Below are 16,902 nucleotides of genomic sequence, written 5' to 3'. Positions count from 1 at the left end.
ACTTTAGACACAAAAACATATCTTTTGGTAATCTACAGACCTTGCCTAAAAAATGAGCATTCTTTTTATTCTAGAATACTTTTAAAACTAAAAGCGCTGTTTAAATAGAAGTAGTATACAAACTAGTGACAGTGCCATTAAAATTATTCCTACTACGCCCAGGATTATTCGATGTTGCTCTCTTGCGCCTCGAGTCTATTTTGTAGTTGTAGTAACCAAAGTATCAGTCAAGATTACATTCCATTATCATGCAGAAGAGCTAAGGAGGAATTTGCATGGCCTGACAGCCATGCCACGAAGTGGCATTGCAAGCTACGGATACTGAAGTTCCCGAGCAGTTAAACATACAGTTATACAAAACACCAAATCATAACACGTCAAGACCGTTCAAGTACTTGTCACTCTCCTATTCGTGGAAGGACTAGCAAAACAACAGGACTGTGGCACGTTCGTTGGTCACCCATAAATTACCAAGTTAACATGTGTGGGACTATTAAATCTTTGAGCGATACTGCGACTCAAGCGACATGCTGCTTCGAGCTCAGCAATGTAGACTGATGCTTCTCTTCGCAAACAATTTATGATGTCATTAAGTAGGGCAATTGTCAGAAAAAAATCGCCCCTACCACAGTTCCCGTGTAACAAAAAGTGTTCTTCCACAGAGCGAACTCATTCACTTTTACAACACGATATTCAATCACATCTTTACAAAACTGCATTTGAGTCTTTGCGACACTGCACCCCAAGCTTAACTAAGCTAAAAGATTCATATCCTGAGAACAATTTCCACATCTGACATTTTTGTCTTAATGAAGATTCGTCACTTAAACCACTATCTTTCGGTAAGACATGTTTTTTACAAATGTCATTAACAGATTTCTATAATTTACTGCCACTGATAAAATACAAGTCGAATACATTTTGTTAAATTACGTTATTCTAATTTATATGCTAAATTATAGTCTTTTAATGCAATTTCCCGGAAAAGAGAAATTTATAAGCCGCGAATGCGTACAAGTTTTGCGAATGCTGCATCTGTACAGCTCTATGTGGAGCGATTTGGGAAGGAAGTCTGTCTTCCTTTGTTCAAATAAGTATAACTTGGCAGCATTTGTTTTCCCTACCCATACCCTACCATCGAAAGCATGTGTATAACTGAAGTAACCCTCTTGGCCACTCAGATGCAAGGTTGCGGGCTGGAGGTAATTTGCATTGAGTTCCCTACTCAATCTTACCACTCTCAAGGACATCAAATTACCAATTCTTGTCGTTTACTTGGATATCCCTCTGGAAGGAAACATCGGATAAGCATATGTTTGGCCGACCGCTAGTGTAATTTGTACGGCGAGGGTCTGCTCTTACCATTAATTATACTCCAGTAGAAAGATTACAAAATCCCTAGAGTTTATCTGAGCAGTTGTTTTGGAGGAAAAAGTGTTCCTGTGGCTAATTACACTAGCCCAAACACAAGTCAGGCCAAGAAGAACTGGTAATGCTTGGAAGCCTTTCTTATTCGGGTTCCGCGTAACAATTGCATAGACATTTCTGTGCCACACATAATTCAAGAGGTTTGATTAATGAGGACTGTGAGAAATGAGTACTTTCGTCCTCGAAGGTTTTCCTCAACTAGACCAATTACGAGAAGAGGAATGGCTATCACAAGATCAGTAAACGAGTCCTGTACAAACGATGCTACAAAAACTGTCATTTTGACGCCACACAAAGGAGAATAGAAGAGGGGTAGGGGAAAGAATAAGAACTTAAACGTTCAGAAAAGGAACAAATGATCGATCACAAGATAGCAGTTTTGAGACAAAAATAACCAACCAAAGATCGTTGCTTTGAACAACATGAGTGAGTGCGTAAGTAGAAAAATGGAGGGGAATTATGCGCGCTCACACACTTGTGTGTGCGTGCAAGACAAGTATAGTGTGGAACGTGAATTGAAGACCTGAGGGAACATTAAATGCATTGAAGGCTGTCATTGGACGGCTTCACAAGGTTGTTTGCAGGCCTGGTGTCGAGTGAATTCCGATCAGAGGTGAGGCAGAACGAGGAGAGAGATCCTCCGGACTTGCTGAAGATACCGCCGTAACGACAGTAGCAGTAGTAGCGGTAACAGCGGGGTTAGGCGGCGGCGGCAGGAGGCGAACTTGACTGCGCTCACTCGTCGACTCGCATGGCAAAGTGGTGGAAGCGGTTGGCAAGGGGAATGTGAGGCCTGTGGGAGCCAATGTGGGAAAAGCCGGGTGGTGAAAGCCACCGACAGGAGATGAATTGCCTGGAAAGTGCTCAAAACTCGTGGGAATGTGCAACATTGTTGGAGGACGGGAATCATCTATGGCTTCGTTGATGGAACTGCTCTCGCTTACACCAGAGCTCTGCAATTTTGACATGGGTGTGCCTAAGAGAGACAAAATAATGTTTAGTTTTTTCTCATGCCATAACATCTAGCATGTGTTGCACCCTAGTTTTTTTACCGTACCAAGGAGACCTTCCACTATGCGTTGTGTGTCTCCATTTCCAAACCAATGTTTGCGATTTTCACCACGTCGATTACGCATCAATTCCTTGTACTCAGAGATGCGCAACTTCCTCCCGTCAACAATGCAAGTTCGCTTGGGCCTTGGCCGATACCGATAGTCAGGGTGATCCTCCATGTGCTTGCGACTCAACCGCGACTGCTCCTCGTAATAAGGTCGCTTCTCCTCCGCCGACATCGCCTTCCATCTGGCTCCGAGAATCTTCGAAATATTGCTGTTATGCATGTCAGGGCAAGCCTAAAAGTGGAAGTAGTTGGTAAGCAGTTATGGGTGTACTATTTATTTATAGGTAGACAAAAAGGATTCACGAATCTAGCTTATGTTGCATGGCGGTATGGAGCTTACCTTGAGGATTTTGCGACGCTCCTCACGGGCCCATACCATGAAGGCATTCATAGGTCGCTTGATGTGAGGTCTTTTGGGTGACTTTGTTTGGTTTGCGTCGCTCGAATCATCAAGTCTACTAGTTTCGATCTCCCCGAAATCGCACCTTGTGAAGATCTGTAATAGTCAGAAAAATAAAGCTCGTTCACGGTACCCCATACTACCTTTCGCTTAAAAACTAGAAAATTAGGCACATCTCACAACTGCTCACCTTCTACCAACACTGAAGGAGGTATTGGTACGCACGATTCATCACTAATGCTTCGTTAGTTCCGAGCTCCACCGTAATCAAATGAGAATCACGTTGATTCTCTCTTTTCAGCCTTGACGAGGTAGGGATTTACCGTCCATGAAAAGATCAAGTTAATGGGATAATCTTATGCTTTTTTCCCTTTGCCAGATCTCGCGAACTATGCAATGCTAGTAATGAGTGGATGATGTCGAAAATTATGTCAATTTTCATGAACAGTAGTTGATCAAGAATCCTATCATTGATTTGGTGTATGGGTTCTAGCATACCCATCTCGCATCAAATGTCAGCATACGTAGTTTTTAGCAATGACGTGAAGAATTCTTAATAAAAGGTGAGTGTAGGTTTGATCCTAGGCATTCGTGGGTGGTAAAATAAACGCAAACGCATGCATATACACATGCATTAATTGCTATAAGGAAAAACGGCTGTCGAGGGTAATCACTTTCGAATACGCTGATAGTCTGTTCATTTGTGCTTGCACAGTAGCGCACACATCCCGATAGGACACACCCCACGCATATCTTTACTATCCGTGCGCCTCTTTACACCAAGTGGATTGAAATGAGAGGAAAGAGAAGAGACGGTCGGATGAATAAAAACAATGACTGCAAAGAGAGCGGGTGCGCCACGCACGCCGGTTGTCTGGGCCTCGGGCGAAATTTCCTTGCATTTAGAATTAGGGCACAGACAGATATTCGTCCGTGCACATGCAGGCACGCACACTGTTGTCGTGAGTCTTTGTTACAATCCGTATTCACGCACGTGGGGCATCGGCGAGAGGACAAGGCAATTTTGTTGCTTCCACTCTCGGCTTCCGGATTAATAAACAAGTAGTATTCACAATCATGAACCACGCAGATGAATCAAATGTAACAGTTGTTTCAGGTAAAGACTTTCAAGGTCTAGCAGTTCTCACATCTCTTTTTTCCTTGTCTTAAAGCCTTCTGAGGCTCTCACTATACTCACCTTTCTTGACTGGCCGAATCCGGTACCCTGATTTGGCTTTTGCTCACAGTCCGTCTCCTGTTGCGAGGACTGCAGTGGTGGCGATTGACGCATTAGTGGAAATCCGTTGCTTTGTGATGGCAACGAGACGAGTTTTGGTGAAGCAAAGAGGTCACCAGAAGGCATCCGTCCAGATGGTGTTGGAGCTCCAAGTGGTAAGGCTTTGGGTCCATTCTGTAGAGTGGAGAGAAGAGCTGGATCAAGACCCAGGTGAGTGAGGAGTTGTTGCTCTGATTTGGCGTCCTCCAGTTTCATGCTGAGTAGGGACAGAGGGAGACCTGGAGCAACAGACGGCTCCCGCAGGGGCAGAGACGTGAGACCCAGTGGGATGACGGGCATGCTCCCCTCCGGACTAGTCGAGGGCACTGGTATGGATGGCTGTTGCTGCTGTTGCGTTTGCTCATTACGAGGTGGGCCGGTGGAGGTGTTTTGTTGACAAGCCTGAATCATTTTGAGTAACAAGTCGCATGGATTCGCTGAGCCAACATCGAGAGGCGAAATCTGTCGAAATCAACCACATGGGCACAAAATCAGTACTTTTGAGCTTGCCCGATGATGCCTAGTTTTTTTTAAGAAGAATGGACGGAATGCCTTCAAAATTGATATTCTTCAAAGGCATTCATCACATGCAAAGAAAATAACACGGATTTTTGGATTGAGTGCCATAGTGCTACTGAACAAATTGTTTCGCAATTCTGTAAAGTCACATTGATCTCATAGTGTTGCGAAAGTGGCAGGACTCGAAATGGCTCCTCATCAAATGAAAAAAGAACTTTTGTTGACTTTACTTGCATTAACCTAACTGATGATGGGAATGTGATTTTCCATTTTGAACCTTGTCGACACTGCGTGAATTTCTAACCGATTAATTTACAAAAAAAGCATGAAAAGGGAGAATTTTTGGTCATTGCCAGCCGCATTGATGGAGTTTGTCAATTTCCTTTACCTTCAACTCCACGGTTTATAGACTTCAAATCGTCAAGGCGATCTGGGTCGGATAAAACCCTTAATCGCTCAAGTATACGTCAACTTCGATTTTATGGCCTCCCGGCGGGTACAATCGGAGTGATGCGGAGTTACCTCGAGTGCGTCTCATCATCAAGTTTATTTACGTTTTCAGGACAAAACCCGGTTTCGCGCTGTGGATGCGTCACCACCCACGATAAATGACGTGCCGAACGGGAAAAATAATGTATGTCGAGAACATTGGTCATATCAGTGAAAGAAGTCTAAAGAGAACCAGCGGTGTTAGAATACCCTTTCAACCACGCACGTGGCAGCAACTTCTGCTTCAGTTAGTAGTTTATAAGGAAGAAAAAAAAACTCACATAATTCAGAAGCTTGGATGAATCGGAACGGATGGGGAAGGCAAGTTTTTCACCTTCACTTCCTCCAGGTTTTGCGGAGATGCCACTGATTTTACCAGCATCAACGAGTCCGGTATGAAAGAGGAAGGGGGAGATACTGGGGATTGCGTTCTCCTGGCCACACCATGAAGGCGGCTCCATTTGTTTTTCTGCCGATGTTTCATGTTTGCTTTGCGTAAGATTTAGAGGCGTGTCATCATCAGTCTGTCAGAAAAGATTAAAAGGATTTGGAGCATGGCATAGTCGTCATACCCTTTGCCCTTCAGTTTCGATGCAACATGAGCCACATTAAATGTGTGATATTGGGATCTTCCATCGGTACTTTGCGCCTCACTTTACAATTTTAAAGGAATACAGACGGTAGGAACGAACTCCGCTTGTCATGACAACGCAAAATTCAGCCAACTCAGTGCCTCGTACTTTAAGGCTCAGTAATTATCGTCGACTTTGCGCTAATAAGTAAAATTACTCTAGACTTAAAAAAGTACTTTTTGTTGAATTGATAAACGCGACTTCCAAAACGATACACAACTTGAATCCAATCAAGTTCTGCTCTTCACTATCATGCCTTTCTCGGAAAAATTGAAGGAGGCCTATGTCTTTTCCCGTTTTTTGATGTTGTGATGCTCTTTTTTATGCGATTCCACCCATAAACGGCTTGTGCCATCCCAACTGTGAGTCGGACGAGGAGTGTCCTGGAGACACCTTTGTTACACCCTCCTTGCGTTGCTCTTCAGGCCACCTGGGACAACTACGGGCTTATCGACAGAATTTGGGTGCTATGCGCATATGCACGCACCCAGGCAAACACAACACATAAAGGTACAATTGAAGAACAAATGTGTGCGCGTCTGCTTCTAGTACCACCGGGAGGAAAGAGAGAGGTGACTAAGTCCCGACCGGGAATTTCGAACAATGCTCCAGTTTTCGGAATGTCGATGATGACTGCACAAAATACCCACTGTCTTCGAGCGATGGGATGGCACAGCCCCAACGCACAAAAGGAGTCACCTTACGTGGGATGGAAAGATGTAGAAAAAACGAGGCATCCCATGGACGAGGAGTCTGCTCATTTCTATTTCCCAATCCATCTTCAACGCCTCACCACCATCCATCAAGTATACAGTGTAGATCCTTATAAATGACACGTTAAACACATTTAAAATAGCCGTATTGTATAGCATCATTGAGCCGGATATGAATTAATTTGGTGACTCGAGACAAGTTTTGAATCCATACAAAACTTGGTTGAGTGAAATCGGAAATCCCACAATTTATATATTTTTCAAGACATTACTGTGAAATAGAGAGGGAGAAATGGGTAGTATCGTGTTCATTTTAATTTTGATACCACAATGCTCGTGGTCTAGTGCAAAATCAAGAGAGAGGTCAAAGCTGTGGTTTGAGTAAGCATTCGGAATGGTCATTTTATGGCTTCTACTCTTAACGCTTAAATGGACCTCTAATTGAAATAACTGATTGGAAGAAACTTTTAACGACACGTTCCTCTTACAAAGAGTGCTAATGAAGGTAGTCACCTTGTAAAAAGTACTAGTTCATCAACTGCTTCAATACCTGGCACTTTGTGATGAAGCACAATTGAGTCAGTAACTGTAAAATTGTAGTTCAATACCCCCATTGAAGTTCACACCTGTAAGGTCCCAGATAGTTGGTGAGTCCCTGCAGTACGTTAAGTTCAGGACAAAATTCCAAGTCACAACAGTCCGGTACGGATTATACTGAAATGGTTGACTCTTTGGATAACCCCAGCAATAACTAATTTAAACCAATCCTTCTCTAAAAATGGGCCCCTTGTCAATCAAACATCTCGAGTAAGAAGTTAACCATACTTTAAAAAGAAATCAAGTTAGTGTAAAGGCATTTTTCCCCAGAATTTAAGTAGCCATCTATGACGTCAAGTTAAAAATGCTATTGACACGAACCTTACTACCATTACTGTTGCTGCTGATGTTGAGGGGTGAAGAATTCAACTGCCTTTTGAGTCCACTAATTTGATTTGCGACCTCTGAGAGAAGAGAGATCTTTTCTTCCCTGCTGAGGTTGGAAGAAAGGCAGGCGTTGCGGAGGATAGACATGATGTCTGCAGAGGCGATCTCTCTCTGCGACTTGGGGGAGGGGCCAGTGTTTACCGTCGCTTTGGGTGAAAGATTGAGAATGCAGCTTGTACTGGACGGTTGTGGAAGGAATGGGGCGAACTCCATGTCTCCGGGGATTCCTGTGGTGTCGGTGGTTGAGGAGGTATTTGATGATTTGTGCGCAAGACCAATCACAAGCGGAGATTCGGCGGGTAACTCTTTCAGTCTATTTGGTTGATTGGTTTTGCGTTTCCAAGACATCAGTTATAGCGGTGGAACGTACCTAAATGATTTAAATCAATGTTATTAAACAAGGGAAAACATAAAAACTAGACATTGCTACCAAAGAAATCATCGTTGATTTTGGTAAACGGACAACTTGTTTTGTAGATTTGAGGAGGAGCATAACTTAACAAGTCAAATTTACAGCAAGCGCTGTTGCAAATGTTGAACTCAAGTTTTAACAGTCTGATTCTGCTGTATTCTTTGGTTTGAATGATCAGTGGATCTCAAACCGCATCATCCATTGCCTTTTGTTAGATTTTGCCCATGTGAAGTGTTGTGTTAAAGTCAAAGTGAGGGAAATCAAAAATTTTGTAATTTTGTAGATATGTTAACTCATCGCTGTGTTGACGCTGCCGAAAATATAAGGCGTTCGCTACTTGCTTCTCATTACGATCGTTGTCCACTGCAGTTGTGAGGATGTTCGTGCAACCAAATTAGATCACCATTAATACTCTTACACCCTGGCTAACTTTGTTATTTTACGTAACAGAAATTCCCTCTCGAACCACTATGGATGGTAAAGGGGACAGTAGGGAAGCTTGCAACTCATTTTGACCTATTAATGACATTTATCCAATTTGCAAGACGGTAAGGAATTGGTGCATTTAAGACAAAGCTTGTAACTGTCTTTTGGAGGTATGGCAATGTTCGCGTGCAGATAATAATTAGACCAAAACTTGGCCAATCCAAGGAAATAAGGCGTCCTAACCACGAAGCCGATTTAACATCCTTACGACAACTTTACCTCTCTCCGTGGCTTCGTTCTGCTGCTTTAGCAATATATGGCTTTTTTTAATTTGAAAGGACAGTAAAATAGGTCCAGAGATCAAAAGACCTAAAGTACCTCCTACTTTTTCAGGCATTAAAAACACCTACAAGAAATGCGATTGCGGCTTCCCTTAAGGCCTATCTTGGTTTTAGGTAAAACTGGAGTTACATTTCTCACACTCGAATTCAAACACTCTCCCTTTTATTCGATTTAGGAGTGATTGAGGTAAAAAGTTTCCTTTAAATAAAAAAACCAACAGTGAATGCAAATGATAATACCTTTGCAAGAGAATATGATTGCTGTTTAGTAAACTTAATGAAGCACCCTATGTCCTACGGAAAAACACGTTAAACACGCAGATTATGAAGTTGGATTAGTTTATGAAAGGGAAGACAGTTTTTCGGTGTTATAAAAGAAGCTCGTGTTGGATGGGTAGTTCTAAAAATTGTGCACGAAAGGCTTTGAGATGCTTACAAATTCCTTCGACAAGGGGTAACACTTTATCTATATAGAAAGCAATAAGCCTCGTACCATCTCCGCTATGTGGTTGTAATATTTACACCTACAATGTCTCACCTCAACCAGACATAAATTACACCCCCATCTCCCCCCATGGTCTTCGAAGCACTGTTCGCACACAACGACTCGTGCCCACAATGTACTTCCTCGATGTGGGCGTGCCCCACACAGACTAATTCCTCTCTCTCTCTACCCACTTCAACCCCACCAACCAGTCCGCTGTCTCATCCTCCCACCACACCACACCATCTCAATTCACCCCACCCCATCTCACGGCTACTCTTCATATGGTAATCACAGAGGTGGAACATAGGAGACGAAAATTGTAATACAATGGACTCTGATTGCTCACCTCACTCCCACCCTGTGTACATTCATGCGCGCACATTTGTAGTCAATTATTACAGTTTTCTCACTTCCCCTCCTTCTCCCCTACACGCGCACATACACCTACCAAAGATGAGGAGAAGAGTGAACACTTAATGAAAGGGATAACACTGAATGCTGTGTGTGAGGTGAGGGCTTTGATTAACACGCTCAGACTTTGCTTGTGATGGCTTGTCTTCCCCATCTCCTCCCCTAGCACGCAAAAACACTGCATCGCTGCCCCTATCGTTCTATTCAAATGGGCATTCTACTGAGTCTTGATAAGCCTAACGTCGATGTGGGAAGTTCGACAACAACTAATAGCGGAACTAATCAAGGGTAGCTCTGCCAATCATTCATTACACCTCTAAAAGCAGGTTTTATTCACCCAACGGCATGTAAGTGTGAAGAGAGAATGAGACATCTCACTACGTGTACAAAAAGTAAAAACTCACTATGTGCTTGCAATGCAGTCCAGAAAGAAGTGTCAAGTGAACAAAGAGATAGAAACCATCCACTGTGTGCGTAATAATCCCTGAGAGTGTGTAGGCGCGGTTACCCAACAGCTGGCAGTGCCGCGTTTATTGTGAAAACCGGTTGGTGTTCGTGAGAGTGAAAGGGAGGGAGGAAGGCAGGTAGGCAGGCAGGCAGGCGGGGGAGGGGGAAGAGAGATGCCCTTAATTCGCCCTGCGTCACATGGTAGTGCGTGCGTGCAGCTTTACCATCATTGTAAACAGCGTGCGTACCTCCAGCTGACTGGCCCTCGCTGTGATTGGCCAATTCAATCACCGGCGGGCAGCACGCTGCGTGTGTGCTGCACAGACGAAGACGGTCATCGCACGCGCATATGCACGTATGCGTGTGTTTATGCGTGCATGTATCTGAGATGTAATCAGTGGGCACACCGAGGTTTGTGCACAATCTTGGGGTAACACGGTCATTCATGTGTGTGCAATGATGCGTGTACACCGGCTCTCCCTCTGCCTCTCTCTCACAGCTTCCCATGACTGCCTATCTACTTGTGTGCCTCTGCGCCCATGATGACGCGGCTCACAATGGGACTGCACCGCTTCAGACTGACGGTGGTGCGGCCATGTACGTTGGACACACGCATTGTGCGTCCACAAAAGAAGACAAAAGTCATTGATTGTGTAAGGCTGTATGGTCCACCACCATCTCGCCTCACGTCACATCATACCACAGTGCCGGAGAGCCGTGCGTCCGTGTTTTTCGTTTCCGGGATTGCGTGCGCCTGTCTGGCCGTCTGGCGTGCGTGTTGTTGTTTATTCCCCTCTGGGTGCTTGTTCCAGTGACCTTTTGTGTGCTTTTGTGTACATGCAAGTACCAACTGCTTCAATCACCAAAAAACAACACAATTATCATTACTTCTTGCAGAAATATCTTAGAATGTATTTGTTTTTTCAAGCCCCATATACAACAGCGATGCTGAGGATCAAAGGCAGCGGAAATCTGCTTCCAATAACTGCATTCGCGTCTGTTGTCTTGTACAGTTTCAATTACTTCAAAAGACAATGCAATCATGAATTTGTTCCATGGAAGTGAATGAATCGCACTGCCTCAGTATCTATGATACATCACAGGTTAATGCATACCAGTAACAGCCCCATTCAATTCATCTTAACCTAAAAACATCTTACGGGTACGCGAGAGGTTCCCTTTGCATCAAAAAAGTGGAGGATTTGAGCTTAATAGTATGTAGTCTTTTGGTGTTAAAAAGTTTACAATTAGTCAGCAGCCCGAGTATTTGATGGATAATAGCAGAATGAAAGAATGTTGGTCATATAAGGTAGAGAAGAAGTGGATTCCTTCATTTAAAAATTCTGCTTAAATTTAAAATCATGTCACTCAAGCACATGCAATTAATGTCGAAATTTGGAGAATGCATCTTCCAATGTAGCATTCTGATTAACTTCATCGTCATGCCAATTAAATACATTAGTGGTCAATGTTCAAGTACTAGACCCATGCTCCAATTGAAGGTGGACAAGAGGGAAGCAATGAGTCTCGTGTGATTCGGACGTTTCAATACCTTTTGAAGTATAAGGGAAAAGTCTGAGGCCGTGAACGTATCGCTACCCGCCCATCTACGAAATTACATGAAGGAGGCGATTGCACTGATATTTCACTCGTGAGCCATTCTACGGCACCATGCTTGACACTTTTGCGCACATCCATCACTGAGTCAGCTGACTACTAGCTGCAGTTGCCGGGTCCGTGGGGGATTCATTCTAATGGAAAATGGCTTGGCTGTGCAGAGGATGGCACAGCAACACCGCACCGACGACCTACGCCAACCACACGCACATACACCCAGCAATGACAGGATGACCCGGAAGAGATAGCCAGCCAGCGCCGTTAGTCGCGTGTATGCACGCCCGTATGTGCAGCAGGGGAAACAAATACCATAAGCGCACGCCCAACTGTTTTATGCGCTCCCTACCGTTGGGTCAAACTTTACGAGCTCTGTGGAAGCACTCAGTCCAAAGCCATGGCGGAACACCTCATTGTCTATCATAACTAGAAAGGCAAGTCGGCAGACAATCTTCTAGTCGTAAAACATTGAAAATTGTAGTTCAATGCTGCTCTTGCATGCAAGTTAGCGAATTAAGACTCAACTTATTAGCAGCTGACCAAGCTAGAAGTTATCAAGGTAAGATGAGAGTTATTTGTGAAGGAAACTCCTTTGTCATTTTCGCTTAAGCTGCTATCTTCATTTATCATGACAAAACTTCACAATGCACAATTTATAGTACCGTCAGAAAATAGCTAGATTATAGAAACTCTACTGGAGTCAAAAAATGCATCAAACTGACGGTGTTGGCATACCACGATAATTTTATTCAGCGTCATTAAATCCACTGAATATCTTACAGTCTTATACATAACCCTAACCGTTTACTAGTACAGACGTGTTTCGATAATAAAACAAGATCACTGCAGCAGTTTATAAGGTAAAAAGACATTAAAAATGGAACAGTAGGAAGGTTGAGCGAATAACCCACTCATTTTACCTTAGCAAAGGAAGAAGAGACAAGGTTCTGGGTTTGCAAGCTTTGTCACCACTTACAACAAATCAATACAACTACAATTCCTTCCTACAAAAAAATTAGCAATTCGCAAGCAACAATTGTGAGTTGAGGTGTCTGATTTGTATCATAACACGCCCCATTATCACACACTAAACCAATCAACTTTGGTAGACTGTGAAATGTAATTGAATGCGAAAATTCGTGACTGAAATGGCGTAATTTATCCAATTCATCGATTTTGGTGAATAAAACCTCCATGGGTGAATGAGTGAAACACGCATAGAAAAGTGGAAACGCATGATATCAAGAAGCGCTATGATGGTTGTTTCAAGAGGAAGCATTAGAACGGTGAATTGGCTGAGGAAACTGAATCGATGTCATTAGAGTAGTGATGGCCTTTATTAGCCGATCTCAAGCTTAATGGAGTCGCATTGTGTACGAGTTTTCATCCAGCTGTCCCAATGGCAATAAACCCACTTCATTTGCGTTATTCCTGGTAAGAATCGATTCCGCATTGGTTCAGCAAATTTATGTTCCCGTCTGTGCATTTCGAACAAAATGAGATTCGCTGTTGAGGTCAGATTTTATGGCCCCCTGTGTGGATGTGTGCATATGCCGTTAGTTCATGTACACGCGCATCCAGATCTCTATAATCTTTCGCCCCCTGCTCCCTACCCCGACCCACGCTACACCGAGTCATATTCCGCTTACGCGGTCCATGTCTATTGTTCCCCCTCGTGGCTCTTGAAGCCGGCAGGGGACCACGTGGTTAGTGTACTCGCGCGTAACGGCTTTAGTGAGGAAAACCTGAGTCCCTCCCCGAGGTTAGGCTATGACGAAGAGCGGCGCACGTGTTTACCTCACTAAGCGGTTGTTACGACCCTTGAGACTGAATTTTCAAGGCGTATTTGTAGCAGTTTCTAGCATTATGAAGTCGAGGTTAATGCATTACCATAATATAATAACGAACTCTCTCTCTCTCTCTCTCTCTCTCTCTGAATATAAATTTAGAGGAAAAGTAGGTAACTTACAGGCATGTGCCGAGAGCTCCACGTTTTGGATATCAAACGATTCACTTTCAACTGTTGTATGGTGGACACGATGAACAGTAATCACCCAATTTAATTTTCGTTCGATTTATTGATAATCAATGAATGGTGTTCACTGGAGGACACTTCTCTCGAGAAAAGAATTACTCAGAAAGAATTAAGTTTTCCAGGTACTATAAGGAACTACAGTAGCTATACTTCGTTGAGTGACACGGGAAATCGTTACACATTCACCGTTTCAGGGGCAAAACTGGAACAATTCGGTCAATTCATTGTTTGAAAAGAGTTAAAGCATTAAACTCAATTCAAACAATGGGTATTTTTTAGGCGGTTGATCCTTTTGAAGACCGCTCCATATCAAAGAATAGCAGACACTGACAATCATCACAGAGTATCAAGACTACTAATATTTATCAGCCAAAAAGTCTCTCGCGATCCACCACCCAAAGTGGGGAAACAGTTGGAACCAAATTACAACACTTTACTCTTATAAGATACCTGATTAGCTAGTTCGACCATTGTTTTACCGTATGATTCTACCTTAGTTTGGTGCTTTGTGCAGAAACATTAATTAATAAAGAAATCTGAATTTAGTGGTTTCATAGAAGAACATTTACGTAAGGGAATTAGCACTTTTTACGGTATATTTGGAATCAATCAAGGCTACTGTCCAGCCTAGTTTGTATTCCATGAAACTGCGAAAATCTTTAGCAATAAGCAATTTGGATCTACCAAAAAGATCCTAAAATTTGAGCAGGGAGAATTATAAACACGAAAATCATTTGTGTTCTTTACAAGAAGGTTTGAATAAAACCAATAGAGGGGGTGAAAAATAGTAAGTTCCCATCCTCATGAGGAGTTTTAATGTCACCTTACTTTACAACCAAAGTAACATAGCTGACCATGCCAAGCGTAAAGGTCATTTAACTTCAGCTTTACACAAAGAATAATTTATGCGTCATTTTGTTTCAGTTGTTAAATGGTGCTTGATACGGTTTCCGATAAGACAAAGGGGAAGTGTGGAAATAAAATAAGAAAATAGTTGTAGCCTGTAAGTGTTCCCCTACATATTCCAAGTTTGGGTTTTCTATCTAAAGATCTGTTAAGCACCCATCAAGCAATCGACAATGCTTAATGTTTTATTGTGTGGGCAGTGTAACTTCTTCCTAAGAGGCAAGTGTATGTTTATTTGATGGTTCCGTATTGCAGCATTTCCTGACTTGTTAACTAGCTCACTTCTCGAAAGTAGTTTATATTAAAAGGTATTAACTTACCCCAGATGGTTAACGGTACACATTAGAAAGGCTTTAAGGCGACTTTCATGAGGCGGAATTGGTTAAAAATGACACATTGTTCGACTATAAAGGGTTCTGTCGTGTACCTGTTCCGGGTACAAAAGGCTTGGTTTACTCGATGAATAGCTAACAATGTCCTGTTACTTATTGCCAAGGTAGATGGACTCAAAACTGCATTTTTTAAACAGCCACAAACCGGAAGTGAACAATTTAGATGCATTCAGGATAAAGCAAAATCGGAGAGTAGGGAAAGGAGAGAGGGGAAAAGCAAGGGAACGAGGTGGACCGTATGTGTATGCGTCCACTGCGCCAAAGAGGCAGGAAATTGAAGAAATCTGTGCACTCCCTCAACGTCCTGTTCCAGCCTTCTCCCCGCACCTCGACAACGGGCTTCAGGTAAAACAACGACGGGAAGAATCTGACAGGTGGATGGGTACCACCAGATCCGGTGTTACAGGAGAAGGAGAGCACGTAATTTGTTCTCTTTCCCCACCCCATCCCTCTACATGCGCCAATACACACGCACACACACACACCCCATCCACTTTTGTTTTCATCCCATTTATTAACTGGACGTATGCATTCACGTTAACTGCCGGAAACGCTGCGCCGCATATTGTTATGTGGGTGCGTACGGGCGCGTGCGCACATGTGCCTCGGGGAGGGGGCAGGACCGGGACGGGAGAGACGGGGTTAGACAAAATGTTCTGGGCACCGGAAAAGGGCTGTGATTGTTTTAATGGGACATGTGAGCAAGAACTGATTAATGCTATGGAGACCATTAACTGGTCTTTGAATTTAATCACCAGGCTCTACAAATTACCTCGTGCAACAACTGTACAGTCAAAATTGTGGTGCCGATAGTTTGTGAAGCCCATCGAATAACATGCAAGCTAGTAAATAAAGTGTGGTTTTTTTCTTCTAGTCCATATTACTAAAATAAAGCTTTGCTAAACGAATGATTTGGATCTGTGCAGATGCATGAATGATGTGGCAGCGAGTATGGACTGCAATACTTTGATGTACCGAATCCACACTAAAAATCGAATGCAAAAAGTAGATCATCCAATGAAAGTGTTTTCGTTTGACATATTTTACAAAAAAACACAGTGGATCATGTTGGTAGTGCATTTTCCTTGTTAAAAGGTCATACGAAACGAAGTGTTTTCAATATCGGATTCACTGACGCCGATTAAGGGCTAATATTCTAAAGTACCTGTAATTTGGCATTACTTCAAAGTGTATCATCACTCCTACAACGTGGACAACACAGCTATTCACGTTACCTTTAAATATTTTCTGATAAAAGACAATAATTTCCGCTGTCACAGTTTGCTCATCCCCTCTGTAATTTTTTGGTCATGATTATCTGAGGCATCGTGATACTCCAAAGTTTTAAATGACAAAAATAATGGTTGGTAGCGAAAATTCGCTAAATTAAGGGAATGAGAGTAAGTCGAATAAATAATTAACTCTCTAATATTCTAAATAAATGAATCACGCAAACGATAATATTGTGCTTCTGTTCCCTGAATTCACTTCCCCCTTGTTTCCGTATCTTTCCAAACCACAAACTAGACGGAGTATCTTGCTCCCTCATTCTAATGAATAATGCGAGAGAATAATCGCGAGCCCTCACTATTGCACGCGATTGTATTCGTTAAAGATTAAAACACCTCACACGCCTCTCCGCCATGCTCGCTGCCTCACCCAAGCCTTCAGATAGGAAACGACTAGTTGTCAGCTCATTGAAGTTCAAATTAAACATGACAAGATTGGCTATTCATGTGAGGACACGCGTCCATGATGTGTACACCCAAACATGTTTTTACGCGAGGGTTGAGAAATCCTAAATTATGCATAACTTCTGTCTCCTTTCTCTTCGTATTTCACTAAATAGAGAAGAGGTTTTGTTAAGGAA

The 16,902-nt window shown here is 42.9% G+C and overlaps 2 protein-coding genes across 2 annotated transcripts; one reads left to right on the top strand and one right to left on the bottom strand. All coding sequences in view use genetic code 11, as the record gives it.

The window, feature by feature from the left end:
* Positions 1 to 1,994: 1,994 nt before the first annotated feature.
* Positions 1,995 to 7,909, bottom strand: EGR_02923 (Transcription factor SOX-5; the record flags this gene model as incomplete). Its single annotated transcript, XM_024492172.1, has 7 exons — positions 1,995 to 2,404; positions 2,486 to 2,780; positions 2,889 to 3,044; positions 3,691 to 3,843; positions 4,147 to 4,686; positions 5,514 to 5,756; positions 7,496 to 7,909. 7 exons carry the CDS (start codon positions 7,907 to 7,909, stop codon positions 1,995 to 1,997), a joined length of 2,211 nt encoding a protein of 736 aa, XP_024353367.1.
* A 2,681-nt stretch (positions 7,910 to 10,590) lies between these two features.
* EGR_02922 (hypothetical protein) lies at positions 10,591 to 13,504 on the top strand (the record flags this gene model as incomplete). The annotated part of the gene is made up of 2 exons (XM_024492171.1): positions 10,591 to 10,702; positions 13,281 to 13,504. The coding sequence occupies 2 exons, from the start codon at positions 10,591 to 10,593 to the stop codon at positions 13,502 to 13,504; spliced, it is 336 nt and encodes a 111-aa protein (XP_024353366.1).
* Between the last annotated feature and the right edge of the window lie 3,398 nt (positions 13,505 to 16,902).

The sequence above is a fragment of the Echinococcus granulosus genome (assembly GCF_000524195.1).
Source record: "Echinococcus granulosus chromosome Unknown EG_S00014, whole genome shotgun sequence".
Taxonomy (NCBI): Eukaryota; Metazoa; Platyhelminthes; class Cestoda; order Cyclophyllidea; family Taeniidae; genus Echinococcus; species Echinococcus granulosus.
This window is presented reverse-complemented; position numbering and strand designations above follow the sequence as displayed.